A 14,377-nucleotide genomic window follows, 5' to 3' on the forward strand; every position below is an offset into this window, starting at 1 on the left:
TTGGTTTGTTTTTTTGGTTGGTTTTTGGGGTATTTTGTTGTTGCTTGTTTGTTTTTGTTTGGTTTGTTTTGTTTTTCTTTAGATTAATCCACTTATACAACCTTTTAACAGTAGCAGGGAGCACTTCAGGCCATTCATCCCATCTGTGTGTATCTCTGGCAGCAGTGTCTTAGGTGTGAGATCACTTGGGTGTGAGGGTGTAGAGGCCAGATGTAGAGAAGGGGCTACTCCACCACTATCACAGCGCAGAGGCTACAGCTACACTGGTGAGGCTGGTGCCTCAGTAGGCAGAGCTGGTGCTGGAGGATGTGCTGCACGCCTGGGGTTGAGCCTGGGCCTTGGGAAGATGTGCATTAGCTGTATGAGATGGGGTGTTTGAGAGCAGGTGCTTAGATGTGTGCAGCAAGCAAACCTTTGTATGGTCTCCCTCGAGATGGAGAGAGGTGTTAAGATGGTTGTAGGGCCTGGGATTTGGGAAATCCAGTTTTAGTGGTAAAAAGAAAAGCATTGATGTTAGGAAATGTCCTTTAGCAACTGAAAACCTTCAGTTCACTGGTGACATTTGCAGGATCATATGATTAGAAAACTCACTGTCTGTGTGCCCAAGTGGCTAAAAGGGCTTTGGAAAGCAGGCTGGGAAGCTTTTCACCCAGGCTTAAACATCAGCTCATGTGAGCAGGGATCAGAGCTCTGATTTGCCATCAAAAGTGAATAGGTTACCTGCTAAAAATAAAAAAAGTCCTTGTGTACAGATGGGTGGGTTATGTTGTCTACACAGCTTGGTTATCTCTGTGATACCATGGGTGAGGGGCCAGGTCTTGGTTACAGTAATCAGGGAAGTGGATTGCTCAGTGAGAGGAAAAGACCCAGCCGCTGGCAGCCTCACATGTTGGGTTTTGTTTGGTGGTGATGTCTCAGGGAAGCCAGTCTGCTCAGGAGCTGGTGTGTCTGCACTGCAGCCAAAGCAGGTGGAGCTGGTTCTGGTTCCAGTTTGCTCTGGATCCTATCAAAGCCACAGGCTTGCTCCAAGGCTTTAGACCGGTTGGGATATTCATTAGTGGACAGGCCACAAGCAGTGTGGCAGAGCCACGACCTGCACCTGACAGTCTCCATTACTGCCATCATTTGGCTGAAGCCTTTCTTGTCGTTCTCATCTTGACTGTGCTTTTCCCTTTGTGGCTTTGATCCAGAAATTCATCTGGCATGCTGTGGTTTTTCTGTCTGGGAGAAATAACTGTTTTGTCCATCTTCAAAGTTCAAAGCAGAGCTGGGGGACCTTTTAGCTCCTTTACTCCTGCTTACTTCTGCTGGGCACATCTCCTGCATGGACAGCACTGGTCCAACCTGATCTCTGCAGTCTTTTGAGGAGGTTTTGCCCACCTCACTGCCCTTTGGATGATAAAACTGGATTACATATCTCATTGCAGTGCATGAGGACTGACAAGGGGGAGTATCTTGGAAGAGTGTTTCACTTAAGCCGTGGAGCAGGATCCTACACCAGCAGCCTGGTCTCTGCCTTGGAGCAGTGACAGAGCACAAGCTGCTCATCAAGGAACTGGGTCATTTTGCTGCACGTGTTTGAGTTTTGGAATTCTAGTACAGAATTCGCTGTTCTGAGACAGCTTCCCACAGACAGGGTTTGGGTTTTTCAGTTTGAGTAATTTTCTACCAACTCAGCCCTTTATGTTGTGGATCTGCTCAGAAGCTGAGGCTGCAAAATGTTGCTGAGAAGGACCTTCCTATTTATTTGCTAATGTCTAACTATGGCAGCAGAGGGGATGTTGATAATAAACCTAGTGTCTTTGAGACTTTTTTTTTTAAATGTGTACAAGAAATGTATCCCCAAGGAATGGGCTCAGAAAACACAGGTGCTTAAAAAAAAAAAACAGTGCGTGGTTCAAACCAGCTGTTTGGGTCTTGTTTCTCACCCTGGGATTTTGATGTTTCTGCTGTAAACAGAGCTGGGAAAGGGGCTGGAGCACAAATCTGATGATGAGTGGCTGAGGGAGCTGGCTGTTCAGAAAAGGAGGTTCAGGGGGGACCTTCTTGGTCACTAAAACTCCCTGAGAGTTCAGCCAGGTGGGAGTCAGTCACTTCTCCCAGGAAATGAGTGACAAGAAGAGAGGAAATAACCTCAAATTGTACTGGGGAACTTTAGGCTGAAAGAATTCCTTCATGGAACGGGTGGCCAGGCACTGGCACAGGCTGCCCAGGTCGGTGGTGGAGTCACCATCCCTGCAGGGATTTAAAAACTGTGGCACCTGGGGACGTGGGTTCAGGGTGGGCTTGGCAATGCTGGGGCAGCAGTTGGACTAGATGATTTCAAAGGCTGTTTCCAACCTGAACGATTCTGTGAACACTGGGTTTGGGTTGGATGAGCTGTTGTGAGAGAAGGCTGTGTGTTGATGAGCTGATCCTTCAGGGATCAGGAAAGGGACTGACTTGGCTGTAAATCATTGTTATGATGCTCCTGCACACCATGGTTCATATTCCACTGGCTATGGAACTTGGACCCGAGTGCACTGCAGATGTTGTCTTTGGATTTCAGTTACTTCTTTACTAACCATGAAAGTCTTGCTGCTTTTCTTTCGTATTTGCTGAATGGCATGAGTCAGATATTAAAGCAGTGACTTCATGTTCCTCCCTGGGCTGGACCCTGACAAGGAAACGCCAAATAACTCGTAACAGAAACCTGTGCATTTCCTGAAGAATATCAGGGTGGCCGTTTCCTTCCAGCCTTAACAGGGCCCTGGGGCAACACCATGGGACTGCCTGTGTCTGTCAGATGTGGAGCACAAGGAGCCTCAGTATAAATACTCCTAGGAGAGTCAGTGAGGGCAGTTTTATTCCAGTATGCAGAATGGACTTTTTCCTCTGAACTTTAAAATAAACAACATTTTGGCCAAACAAGCGGAACTGACCTTTTTACTAAAAGCATATATCTTCTCATGCTTGTTTCAGTAAGAGGTTGTTAATTTTAAACAACTCCTTAACTTGTGGAACAGCTGACTTACGTAATTCCAATAGCATTTATCATCTTACTTTTTGCTCCTTGCAGTTGCAGAATTTGTAGCCTTTTTATTGAGGAGGGGAAATAAGAAAAGTAGCTCTAACTCTGTGTGTTCTTTGCACAGGTGACAAGAGAAGCTGAGTCTATCAAGTTAATTTTTAAGTTGATGAAAAGATTCACGTTCATTTTGAAGAAGGTTGAGCTGGCCACAAGCTCAAGCTTATTCTTGCTCAGATGCGAAGGAAAGGTTACAGATAGTTATCAAGAGCAGCTTTAAAAAAGAGATTAGAAAGTCTTCTATTAGAAATTAGATACTATTCTGTAAAGTGAAGGAATGCTACCAAAGCTGGCATCTGGTTCTGAGACACCAGTGAAGGGCTCTCTCCCTCTTGAACACATGTACATGAAGGAAGCTGTCCTGACAGATGAAGCCCTTGGTTGTGTGAGTTGCTTAATTTCCAAGACATAAGAAAGCATTTTTGCTTACCCAAATCAGTGTTTTCAGGGCTTCAAGGATCATGTTCTTGTACTGGCTTTAGGGTTTTTTTCCTCTGTACTGTGGCCAAGCCTCCAACCAGGAAGAAGCCCTTATTTTCTTTAGTTATTTTTGTTAGATTTTGGCTTACTTGAACCTTACAGGACTGCAGTTTCATGAGAATGTTTTACTCGTGTTGTGCTCAGAGATCTCAGATAAAAACCTTTCCTTGCATGGGATGGAGGATTTGCCTGCTCCTACCTCCAGGGAGCAAAGATTGCAGATTCCCCCCACTCCCCCAAAATTTAAAAAACATAATTGTTTTCATAGATCTTATTTGGGGTTATAGTTACTTTATTTCCTTTTATTCCTCCCTCTTTTTTCATTTCATTGCTTTCATTTGAACTTCTTTTATGGGTTTATTTCATCTTGAAATCCAGCCACCAGGATGAGGCAGCATTCCAGCTCTGATCCCAGCAGTGCTGGCGCACAGGGATTACTGTGCATGCCTTACATAAGGCAGTCCTGTTTACAGACACAGGGATTTTGGTTTTACCAGCAGTACAATGTTGTTGGATTGTGTTCAGTGTGACTCACTGTAACCTCAGCTCTTTATTTTTGCACAGCTGCCTCTCGGGGACCAGGTTAAAGGCGATTGGCAAGAACAGGATTTTTCTAAATCTGCAGAGCATACCTGATTGTGGGAATGAGATACCCCCTGCCAGGGAGGAGCACGGCTGTTTTCGGCAGCTTGGGTGACCTGCTGCCTTACCTCAAAGGCAGAGAGTTCTCCTGTCCATGCGTGGCTCATCAGAGCCAGCTCCTGGTTTGCTGTGTTGGGCTTTTCTCTGCATCTTCTCTCCATTTCTTGAATTTGCTGTTTGTTCCTTGTCTTCTCTTTGCTGAGTGACTATTGAAAATGTGCTGGTGTGTTTTGCTATTTGAAAGTGGCTCTTGTAAAAGTCATGATTGGTTTGAAGAGTTGAAAGGGAAAGGAGTCAGGCTGGCCTGCTGCCTTTCCCAAGGAGGAAAGGAGGATTTTTGGTGCTTTTGGGATTTTCATATTGACACATTGACTGTTGGGATGTACCCCAGTGGATATAGAAATGTGAGCACGTGTATTTCTTTAATGAAATAAAGAGAAAGAACATCATGATGGAATGGGAGAGCCTTTTCAGCTTGGACAGTCTTTTCAAGTGCTCAGAAAGCTCCTGAGGGCAGCTGAGAAAGGCCTCCTGAATTCAGCCACATAAACTGGTTTAGGTGGCCTGTTCAGGTGAAACTTTGCTGCATTTATGGAGAGTATGAATATAAGTTTTCAGGATGGCTCTAGCCAGAACAGCACAGGTCCATGGGGATTCTGGTTGCCTTCCCCATCTCTGTATCAGCACATTCAGTTTGAAAGGCTTCATCAGGTTAAAGGGTGGTTACCAGGAATTCTCTCTGGGAAAGGCGGATTTGCAATTCTGATGGTAAGTTATGTAAGTAGAACACTTGGAGCCTTAGTTTTATGGTAAGGCAGCCTCACAAAACCTATTGAAGGGGACAGAAGACTCTCAAAACGTGTGCGTGTTGGGGCCCTGGGGCGCTCCTAGCGCGAGTGGGGCTGCAGGATCATGAGGGGCTGGGGATGGCAGGGTTCTGGTTCTGACTGTGGTGCTGTTCCTGCAGGTCTCCCGGGTGTCGGGCCCGGGACAGAGGGGCCCAGAGCTGCCATGACCACAGGCGACTGCTGCCACCTGCCCGGCTCCCTCTGCGACTGCCCGGGAAGCGCTGCCCTCGCCAAGTCGGTGGAGGAGGCGGGCATGGGCCGCCCGCAGTACATCACACAGGTGACGGCCAAGGACGGCCGGCTGCTCTCCACCGTCATCAAGGCGCTGGGTGCCCAGAGGTGAGGCTGCTGCAGGGAGCTGCAGCCGGGCTCTGGCCCTGCTTCGGTAGCTCGGCTGCAGGGGCTCAGCAGCTCTGTTTTGCGGAGGGGTTTGCTGGGCCGCTGGCACGAGCCTGACTGCTCGTGAGCCCGGTGCCCTGCGCCGCTGGCCCGGGGCTGGCGCGCTCGGGGAGCCTCGGGGGTGAAGTGGGGCCGTGCTGGCCGGGCAGTGTGCTGCTCATGGCTGAAGGGCTGGAAGGGAGCACAGCCTTTGTTCCAGGAACCTCCATGGAATGGAGGCATGGTGTTGCTCTTCAGGCGCAGGGAGGGGAGGGTGTTTGTGTTGCAGCAGCTACAGCACCCAGCTATTGCTAGAGGGGACACGTGGCAGCTTCACTAGCTCAGACTCCTGATGTGACTCCTTCTCATTTATTTTGGGCAGCTTCCAGAGTAAAGGACATTTGGCTGCATTGTTCAGTCCATCTACTGAGAGCTGTCACATTTTGTGTTCAGAAATCTGTCTGAACAGCTGTTACTTGTTTCAATGAGTTTGGTCAAACATTTATGTGATATGAAAGCAGTGATTGCAGACACGGGGGAGGGATACAGGGAAGCTGGATGAGGATAGAGGCAAACAGAATTGCTGCATCCAGCAAACCTGGAGCAGGTCAGTAAAAATGTGAAAGTAACTGGGCTTGTTCTCTGGCAGTAGATGGTCAAGGTGAAAAGTTGTTTAACCCTTTAGAACTTGTGAGGGTGTAATAATTGTGTGGGAAAACTGCCTGGAAACAGGATAAAAAACCCTAATGTTTTTAGGGTTTAATGTTTAGGGTCAACCCATAATGATTCCTTATGTTTCTACACAGACACCAGTTTGTTTCTTTTGGTGATGGGTTTCAGTGTCTTCCTTGTCCCCAGCACTTAGCACAGCAAAGCCAAGAGCAGCGTGACTGCACTGGAATCCAACTCAGTTGAATTACTGCTATGGTGTCTTCAGCTTGCTGGAAAACTGTCTGAGTGTGTATTATGTGGGAGTGTGAGTGAGCCCCCACCCGTCAGGGGAAAGGAAGGAAGGAAAATGAAGTCTGATAAGAATTCTTTTCACACACTGTCTGCAAATCTTTTCATTTTGGGTTGTTTGTTGATAGCCAATGTTATGGTAATGTTCTGGAAATACGAAAGTTCTCAAAGAGGAAGAGAACGGGTGAAATATCTTACAGATGCTTTTCTTAGGAAAAGACACATGCATGAGAGCCCTGGAGGCTGTAGGGGATTGTGTCACTAGGGCTCTGTGTGCAGGCTGTTCTGGTACAGCATTTTATGGCAACAAATGTTACACAATCGTCAAATAATTCAAATTGGAAAGGAATTCCATAGGATATCTGTCACAGCTTCCTTTAGAGCAAGCCTGCTCAGAGTCTTGTCTGATGTAGTTTCCAGGATCTTTGATCCCCAGACTCCTGTTGTACCTTTTTCCCCAGTGTGCTCCTTTTCCTTGAACTGTGCTTCCATGCCTCACTCTTGCTTTCTGTGCAAACTAATGGAGGTGGTCCTGCTGGTTTTGAAGATTGCTTTGATGGTTGTGTTGCAATCCCACAGACTTCTGCAGTCAGGTGGGGTTTTTTGAATTCAGTATAGCAGTGGAGTGTGAACTATGATATGGGCTCAGTGTGGCTTTTTTTGTTCTGTCAGCAGTATCTAGAAAAAGGTAATATCTGATACCACTCAACTGGATTTCAAGCGGACTTACAGTAGGGTCTTTGAAACAAAGATTTCCCTTTTTCACCTTTTTCCTTTCTCGCACCCCCAAATCTGGACAGCTTGGGATGTAAGAGGAAAACTGTGTGAAAGAAATGCCTGTTTGGAAGGTGTGAAATGAGATACTAGTGAGGGCCTGGTTTCTGTGGTCTGGGGAAGGCAGTCCTGCCCTGGGCCTCTGCTGTCCAGTATTTTGTTCCTAAATGATCTCGGTGATTGGTGAATGCTGAAGAGATGAACTGAACTGCTGGAAACAGCGAACTTTGGTGTCTAGAGCCATCTGGGGCTTCCCAAGGAGCCCAAAACATCCTGATCAAGGGGCTGACATATGGCTGCTAAGAAACGTGTGCCTTGGGATGCCCCATCTCTGTAAGTGCTCCAGGCCAGGTTGGCTGAGACTTGGAGCAACTGGTCTAGTGAAAGGTGTAGCATTAGTTGTTCAGTCAGTGGTGCCAGCTGAAGGTGTGAAGAATATCTTGGGAGCAGATGGGTGGTTTGAGTGTGATGGGCAGCTCAGGCCTCCTGCGGGGAAGGTTGCAAGTGTCTCTGAAAATGTTTGTTAGTTGCTTTGGTAGATATCTCTGGTTCTGTGAGGTCTGTGGGGTTCTGTGTGATTCTGTAGTTGGAACTTGGGGCCAAGGAGGTGTTGTTCCTGAAGCACCAAAGCATTTCTTTAGCTACCGAGGTGCTGAACACTGCAGAGCAGTTGTTGCTCTGGGGAGGGTGTACCCACAGGATGCTGGGGAGTTATTGTGCAGTGATGGGCAGAGGGTTTGTGTGCTGGAGGCCTTGCTCTGGGTGCCTGCTTGCTATGAAATATGTTGTACTCTTGGGGAGGTGAGCTTCCAGGGTCAGTTCAGTTGTGTCTCAAGATATTGCTGTTCCTTGTGCAGCTCCTGCTCAGCCCAGGCTGCAAAACCAAGTTGGGCTGAAAGTGGGTAGGTGATCTGGTAAATGTGACCTGATTGCCAACCTCTTGAGAAGTGGCAAGTGTCTGGGGCATGCTGTGACTACTGTGGGTCATTTGGTTTTGCTTTGGTCATGTGGATTTGCACGAGTGCTTTAGGCTTGGTGTTGGATCTCGTATCAGCCCCTGCCCACTGTGGGTAGAGCTGAAGACAATGGGACATGCACTGCAGTCACTTCTGGGGCCAGCTGAGCTGGCCAGGCTGATGTGCCATCTTCTCTTGTTGTTATGGGTCTTCCAGATTTTAAATTATCTAAAATGTCCTGAGCACCTCCATGGTATCCTGAGACTGGTTTCTTGCTGCAGCAGGCTCCTGGCATGCTGTGCCACACACTGCCTGCTGTTCATGTGCCTTTCTGGGGCTTGGTGGGACCAGACCCTGTGGCAGTGTTCTGCCTGCTCTGACTCTGATTTCATTCTGTTTGTCTCTCATTCTGCCTCTTTAGTGATGGTCCCATCTGTCGAATCTGTCATGAAGGTGGAAATGGGGAGGGACTGCTTTCCCCATGTGACTGCACAGGAACACTGGGCACCGTGCACAAGAGCTGCCTGGAAAAATGGTTATCCTCCTCCAACACAAGTTACTGTGAGCTCTGCCACACAGAATTCGTTGTAGAAAGAAGACCAAGACCCTTGACAGAGGTACCATTTTCTTCTTGATGCATTTTTATTGCCATATAATTTGAGAGAAAATGACTGATTGCCGTACTGTTCTTGTAGTTCTTGGTGTCTCCTTCTTGCAGTACCTTTGTACTCACAAAGAGTCTGTTTGGAGAGATCAAGTCCCTTGTCAGGCCAAGTGATGTAGTTGTGAACACACAGTAGTGGTGTTTGGGGCAGCTCCTACCTGTGACCTGCCCATGTGCCACCTGCCAGTGGCAAGCACTGTGCTTTGGCTGGGCTTTAATGCCTGAGCATCAAAATGCTGGTGTCACAACATGACTGACTGAAATATGAAGTTCTCATAAATTCTCTTTTTTTTTTGCTCCTGGTTTTAAATATTATGTCAGTGTTAGATTAGTGCAGCTCTCTTGCATGTGCCTTCCTTGTCATGTTCTGTTCTGATAAGTGAGATGTGGTGAGTGCTGATACTGTTTGTAAAAGACCTGTCTTCCCATGACTAATATTGATGTGTGCTCCTTTAGGCCTTTCTCCTTCCTGCTGCTCTGTGCTCCTCCCAGTTGAAAGAGAAAACAGGACAGGGTTCAGCTGGTCCTTATGTTCCTCTCTGTGTTGACCACAGGGGATCAGTCCATCAGCCTCCCAGAACTGGAACATACAACACGGGCTCTGGCTGGTGGGTTGGGTTTTTTTTTGTTTTGGGAACAAAGGCAGTGTGGCCCAGGCCATTGTCTGACCTCAGGGTTCAAGTGTACATCCCCAAATGAGGAATAAGTAAACAGTGAGGTACAATAACAAAAGGCTTAAGGATTTGTTTTAGAAGATGGTTTAATATGTCTGCAGTTGAGTGAGTTCTCTGCTGGCTTGGCGGTTCCTTCAACACGCTGTGCAGCTGCAGAGAAACATCACTCTGCAGCTGGGCGTTTGCACTTAACAATTTTGGGAGTCCCACGTTCCTGCAGTCATCAGCAGTGGGAGCTCTGGGAGCTGATTCTTAGCACCAGACTCCTATTACCTGTCAGCTGTTGGAGATTTGTTGCTGCCTGCCACCAGAGTGTGTGTGGAGGCAGAATTGTTTTGGATTTGTAGTGGTGACTGCTCTTGTCCACTCTCTCGTGTCCCTTGCCCCCTTAGTTAGATCAAAACTGAGTCATAACTGGAATTTTAAGTTGCTTTCCACATTTCTGTTTCCATTCCCATCGATTCCAGAGGTTGCTTATTTTCTCTTCCCACCTCCCTCTGGAAACAATATCTGCCCCTTCTTCCTTTCCAGAGTCCCCAGCTCTATTTCTCTTTCTCCCATCTCCTAGGTGAACCTTGGAGTGGAAAAGAGTCCACCAACTGGGGAAGCAGTCAAGCTTCAGTTTGCAAAGTAGATACTAAGTTTTAATGACTGTTTAACTTACAACTGACTGTCATGGACTTGACAGCCCCCGACAGGAGGCTTTAGCCTACAGTGCTAACCCAAACCATGTATCTAGCACAGTAATTTGTATGAGCATTACCTCAGTGGTTACTGCTGTTGGGGTCTTACTGCTTCTCTCCTAGCTGCTCAGACATATAAGTTTGTGCTTTGGCCAGTATCTCTCAAACAGTTGTTTCAGAGGTTGCAAAACGCTGCTTTAAAACATTTAGGAAGGGCTGTACCTTGGCTTTGAGAACACAGTGCAGGCAAGCCCAGGGGCAGTGATCTTACTAAGCCCTTTATGCAGGCCAAGTTGTGAGTGCAGGTCTCAGATGTTTTAGCTTAAGAGCTGGTAAATATTCCCAGCCAGAAACAAGCACATGGGAGTGCGTTCAGCCATCTTTCACAATGCTGTGTCTCCTCATAACAAACATAGGCTTGGAAAACTGCACACTCAGATGAAAGCTCAAAGGCCAGTGTGTATTGGAGGAGTTTTTCCTGTGACACCAATTCTGTGCCTCTATCGGGCATGAGGAGCTTGCTGGGAGACTGGAACAGGAAAGTCTTGTCTGTACTTCAGTGTGGGTGAATGAGCATTCCAGGACAATCAATTTTAATTCCTGTTGAAATTTGTGAAAAGCCCCTCTGGACTAGAGCCTATAAGGATATGGTGATCAACAAACTGTGAGTGCTGAGAGGTGATGGGTGGGCAGCATTTAATGAACTCAAACACAGGAGAACTGCCACTGTTTTCAGAGAGGAATGGACTTCTTGAGCCGTTACTGCCAGCTGGCAAGGCTTTGGGATTCCAGTGATTTGTTACTTCTGGTGTTTTTGGACTGTCTGTTAACACCATGAAGGGGATGATGTACTCTGTTGTTGTGTCTGCTGAGGAGCAGCTTGCCTAAAGTGCCTTGTGAGCCTGGAGGCTGGTAAGCACCTGATGAAAAGTCACCAGGTAGCTGGTGAGAGTGATCCCTGCTGCAGAGCAGAGCCTAACGTGGTACAGCCCCTGGGAACAGAGCAGTTCCCTTGCCAGCAGCTCAGGGGCAGAAAGGTTTTCCCTGGCTTGGAAAGCAGCATATAGCCTGATTTAACACAGGCCATGGTAGCAGGCTGCTCTTGCCCCTCTTCCAGGGCTGACAGCATGCCCCCAGGCGATGGAGTTCGGTGGGTGGGTTACCAGCAGAGTGCTGTGCTGGGGCCCTGCACAGCCCTGTTAGTTCATCAGCACATGTGCTCTGACCTTGGCACACCATGGCTGGAGGGCTCCTGCTAGAGGCTCACCTGGATGCAATGAACACCTGGTTTTGTTACATTACTTCCACCCTGCTATGAACCCTCTGATCCTTGCCTGGAGCCTGGGGAAAGTGACCTGGAGTTCAGTTTCTCATTTTCGCTGGGAGCTATTACAGCCCCTCTGAGCTCCTGCCCACTGCAGTCTGCTGGGCAGAGGCAATGGCAGTGAGTGTGCTTCATCTGATGGGGTTTGCTGGGGCTTAGAGGTCAACTGACCAGGAGTGACCACTTTGGGAAGCTCCGCTGGTAGCAGAGGCTCTGCCCTTAGTGCCAAGCCCTTTGGAAGGAGCAGATAACCCCTTGGCCAGCTGGCTGGTGCTTTCCATTAATACTCTGCCTGCAGGGGTGAGTGCAATCTCATCCCCATACCAGAACGGGCTGCAGCTCTTCACCAAATACTTTTGGGAAGTGTCATCTCCAAGCTGTTCATCTGTTTCTGAGAAGAGGGCTGGGGAAGGAGGCTGCTTAGTCATTTAAAAATGTCACAGTTCCCCCAGCCACTTTATCTGGGAAGTTCTCTGCCTCTTGGTTGTTTGTGAGGAGGGGTGGGGAGTGTTTTGAAACTTTGGGGAAAGTGATGTTTGTGGTGAGTGTGCTGTTGAGGAGCCCTGATAAAAATCCACTGCTTACCAAGTAAAGATGTGAAATCAAAATAGAAATTAAGAGCAGAGGATAAATGGTTGGAGACTAGGACTAGGAATGATGCAGGAGCATGCTGCATGGCAGAAGGGTCTGTCCCATGTGTGAAAGGCTATCCAAGCATTCTAGCTCTCTTTTGCTGTCACCTGGCCACAAGGGAATTTGGTAACATTCTACCTGCTGCTGCTGCACGTCTGAAGAGAAAGCTGCTCTTGCTGTTGGTTCTGCCATGTCCTGCCTTTCCAGCATGGGGAAACTTAGAGCTGGTCATAGTGGCTGCAGCAGTCACGGGTCAGTATTGCTCATCTCTGGGAAGGGACTATCAGCTTCATTAAGAACTGGCTTTGTTGTGTGGTTTTGAGATCCTTCAGAAGGAGGGGGTCTGAGGCTAATTTTGGGCTGCAGGAGACATTTTGGTGTGTTTTGGGGGGAAGCTACATGGCCAAGTTGAAATGCTTCTTGTGTAAACTTCCTGATTTCTTAGAAGTCAGGAAATACCATGACCAAAATTGCCTTAGTTTTTACTTCAGGCCTCTTGTCTATCTGTGTTACAGTGTGGTCTTCATGGTCACAGGCTGTGTCTTCCAGAAGGATGCATGGATGAAAGATGCTCACTAGCTAACTGTATTAATCCTGCTGTGTTAATCCTGCTGTGTCCCTGCTCACCAAGACCAAACTATTAATTTTCTCACAAGCCTCTCTGGGGTACTTACTGCTGTGACATCCAAGCACTTGACAAACAGTAATTGAATTTTGCAGCCTCTTTTACAGAGGACAGTTGTCAACTTTGTCCAGTATGGATTAAAGATAATTTCTTAATAGAATTATATTTTTGTTTTCTTTAAGCAGCCATTGATTTATGTTGCGGTCTGGTTGATGTAAAAACACTTACAGTGTTGACTGCCAGTGTGCCTGATCTCTGAACCTGGAGTGGGGAACTCATCCGAGCCCAGAGCAAGCTCTGGCAACCACAGGCTGGCCCATGGATGTGGGGGAAATACCTCCTGCAGTTCAGCCTAGTTGAGCTTTTTTTAACTAAGAAGCTAGTTGAAAGCTTAAAAAAAAAAAAAAAGCTTTTGGAAACTTGTCAGGCTGTGGAGTGGGGGCATGTTTTGAACACCTGCAGGTGGAGATGGAGAATTGACCTGATGCCTTGGGTGGAGAGTTGTAGCCAGAGGTGCAGGATGCTGGTGCCTGTGCTGTCAGAGGATAGAAGGACTTCTGCTCAGCTCTGAAGTGGTCTCCAGCACAAGACAGTTGTGGAGCAAGGTTCTTGAGTGAGGAGCATGTCCTCAGAAGAGAACAAAATGGCCAAGCCTCAGAGAGGGATAGTTTTCCTATATGATTGTTTATTTAATGGACCTCCATATGTTTACAGGAAAGTGATCTGACTCCAGGACACTCTAGCCAGTGTGGCTAGCATAGTCAAAAAAGGCAAAATACTTTGCATGTTCCCTGGAAGATTTCATCATTTGGTATTTAGATGAAGTGTTTGAAGTATAAGTTGCAGCAGACACAGTTTTCCTGGAGGAAGTACTTTCCTCTTTGTTCTAATAATATCATGCACAAGAAATACGCAGTTACTGCCCAGGATTCTTCCTCAGGGAATATCTGTACCTTTGCTTCCAGAGCATGGTAGAAGGAGGAGCACAGGCCTTTGGACCTGAAGGATTGCTGTAGCCTAGACAGCTCTTTCTTCCAGGCCACAGATGGTCATACAATTCTCTAGGCAGGATTGAGTTTATTTGTCCTGATCTTTCATGCCTTAAATGTGCCTCAGCCAGACCTTGTTCTTTAAAGTCCTATATAGTGTAGGGAGAGAAGGGAATACCTCCTGTGATCATTTAATTCCTGCCTCCTTAGAAGGCTAAGTTAGGATGTGTCAACTTGTCTGGAGGAGCCTGCTTCTTCCTGGCCGTAGGAGATCCAGGCAACTTGTGTATGACTCAAAAGATTGCCTCCCCTGCCTCTGTCCCTAATGTTCTCCCTTCCACATAAACTCTTCTCTTTGGTCTGAGGCAAAATCCATCACAAACCTATTTTCTCTTACAATGTGGTCTTCCCGCTGGAGATACTTTGTCCTTTGGGATTTCAGGCAGAGCTGTGTGGATGGAGGCATTTGGGACTGTATGATGCACTGTGTATTTCCAGCAAGCATTCCCAAGGGTGACAGTGTGGCTGTGTTCCTACAGCCACAAGCCCTTCTGCACAGCTCCTGGCCTTCTCCCTGGCTGCAGCCCACTGCCCACAGGGGGACTGTGTGGGTTGGTCTGTATTGGTGTACCTGAGCCCACTCCTGCCCATTTTTACTTTCCCAGGTTCCCAGCAAAAGT

General features: G+C 47.5%; 2 protein-coding genes across 10 annotated transcripts in view; one reads left to right on the forward strand and one right to left on the reverse strand.

Annotated features, from left to right (window-relative positions):
* Positions 1 to 14,377, forward strand: part of MARCHF2 (membrane associated ring-CH-type finger 2) — a 34,619-nt gene that overhangs the window by 8,296 nt on the left and 11,946 nt on the right. For 5 of the 7 annotated variants that reach the window (XM_085562696.1, XM_021528194.4, XM_085562699.1 and 2 more), the window contains 2 exons: positions 5,157 to 5,376; positions 8,527 to 8,722. In XM_085562696.1, coding sequence (XP_085418822.1) covers positions 5,201 to 5,376; positions 8,527 to 8,722 — 372 coding nt within the window. In that variant the 5' untranslated portion in view covers positions 5,157 to 5,200. Of the gene's footprint in view, positions 1 to 5,054; positions 5,377 to 8,526; positions 8,723 to 14,377 lie in introns of those variants that run through there. The other 2 variants (XM_085562697.1, XM_085562695.1) reach the window with 2 other exon arrangements.
* LOC110469505 (E3 ubiquitin-protein ligase TRIM7) overlaps positions 1 to 14,377 on the reverse strand; it is a 33,912-nt gene continuing 19,535 nt past the window's right edge. For all 3 annotated transcript variants that reach the window (XM_021528283.4, XM_085562703.1, XM_085562702.1), the window contains exon 3: positions 1 to 14,377. This exon is cut by the window's right edge and continues 16,796 nt beyond it. The gene's annotated coding sequence lies outside the window, so the exon portion shown is untranslated.

Source organism: Lonchura striata, chromosome 28, assembly GCF_050655825.1.
Source record: "Lonchura striata isolate lonStrDom1 chromosome 28, ASM5065582v1, whole genome shotgun sequence".
NCBI lineage: Eukaryota > Metazoa > Chordata > Aves > Passeriformes > Estrildidae > Lonchura > Lonchura striata.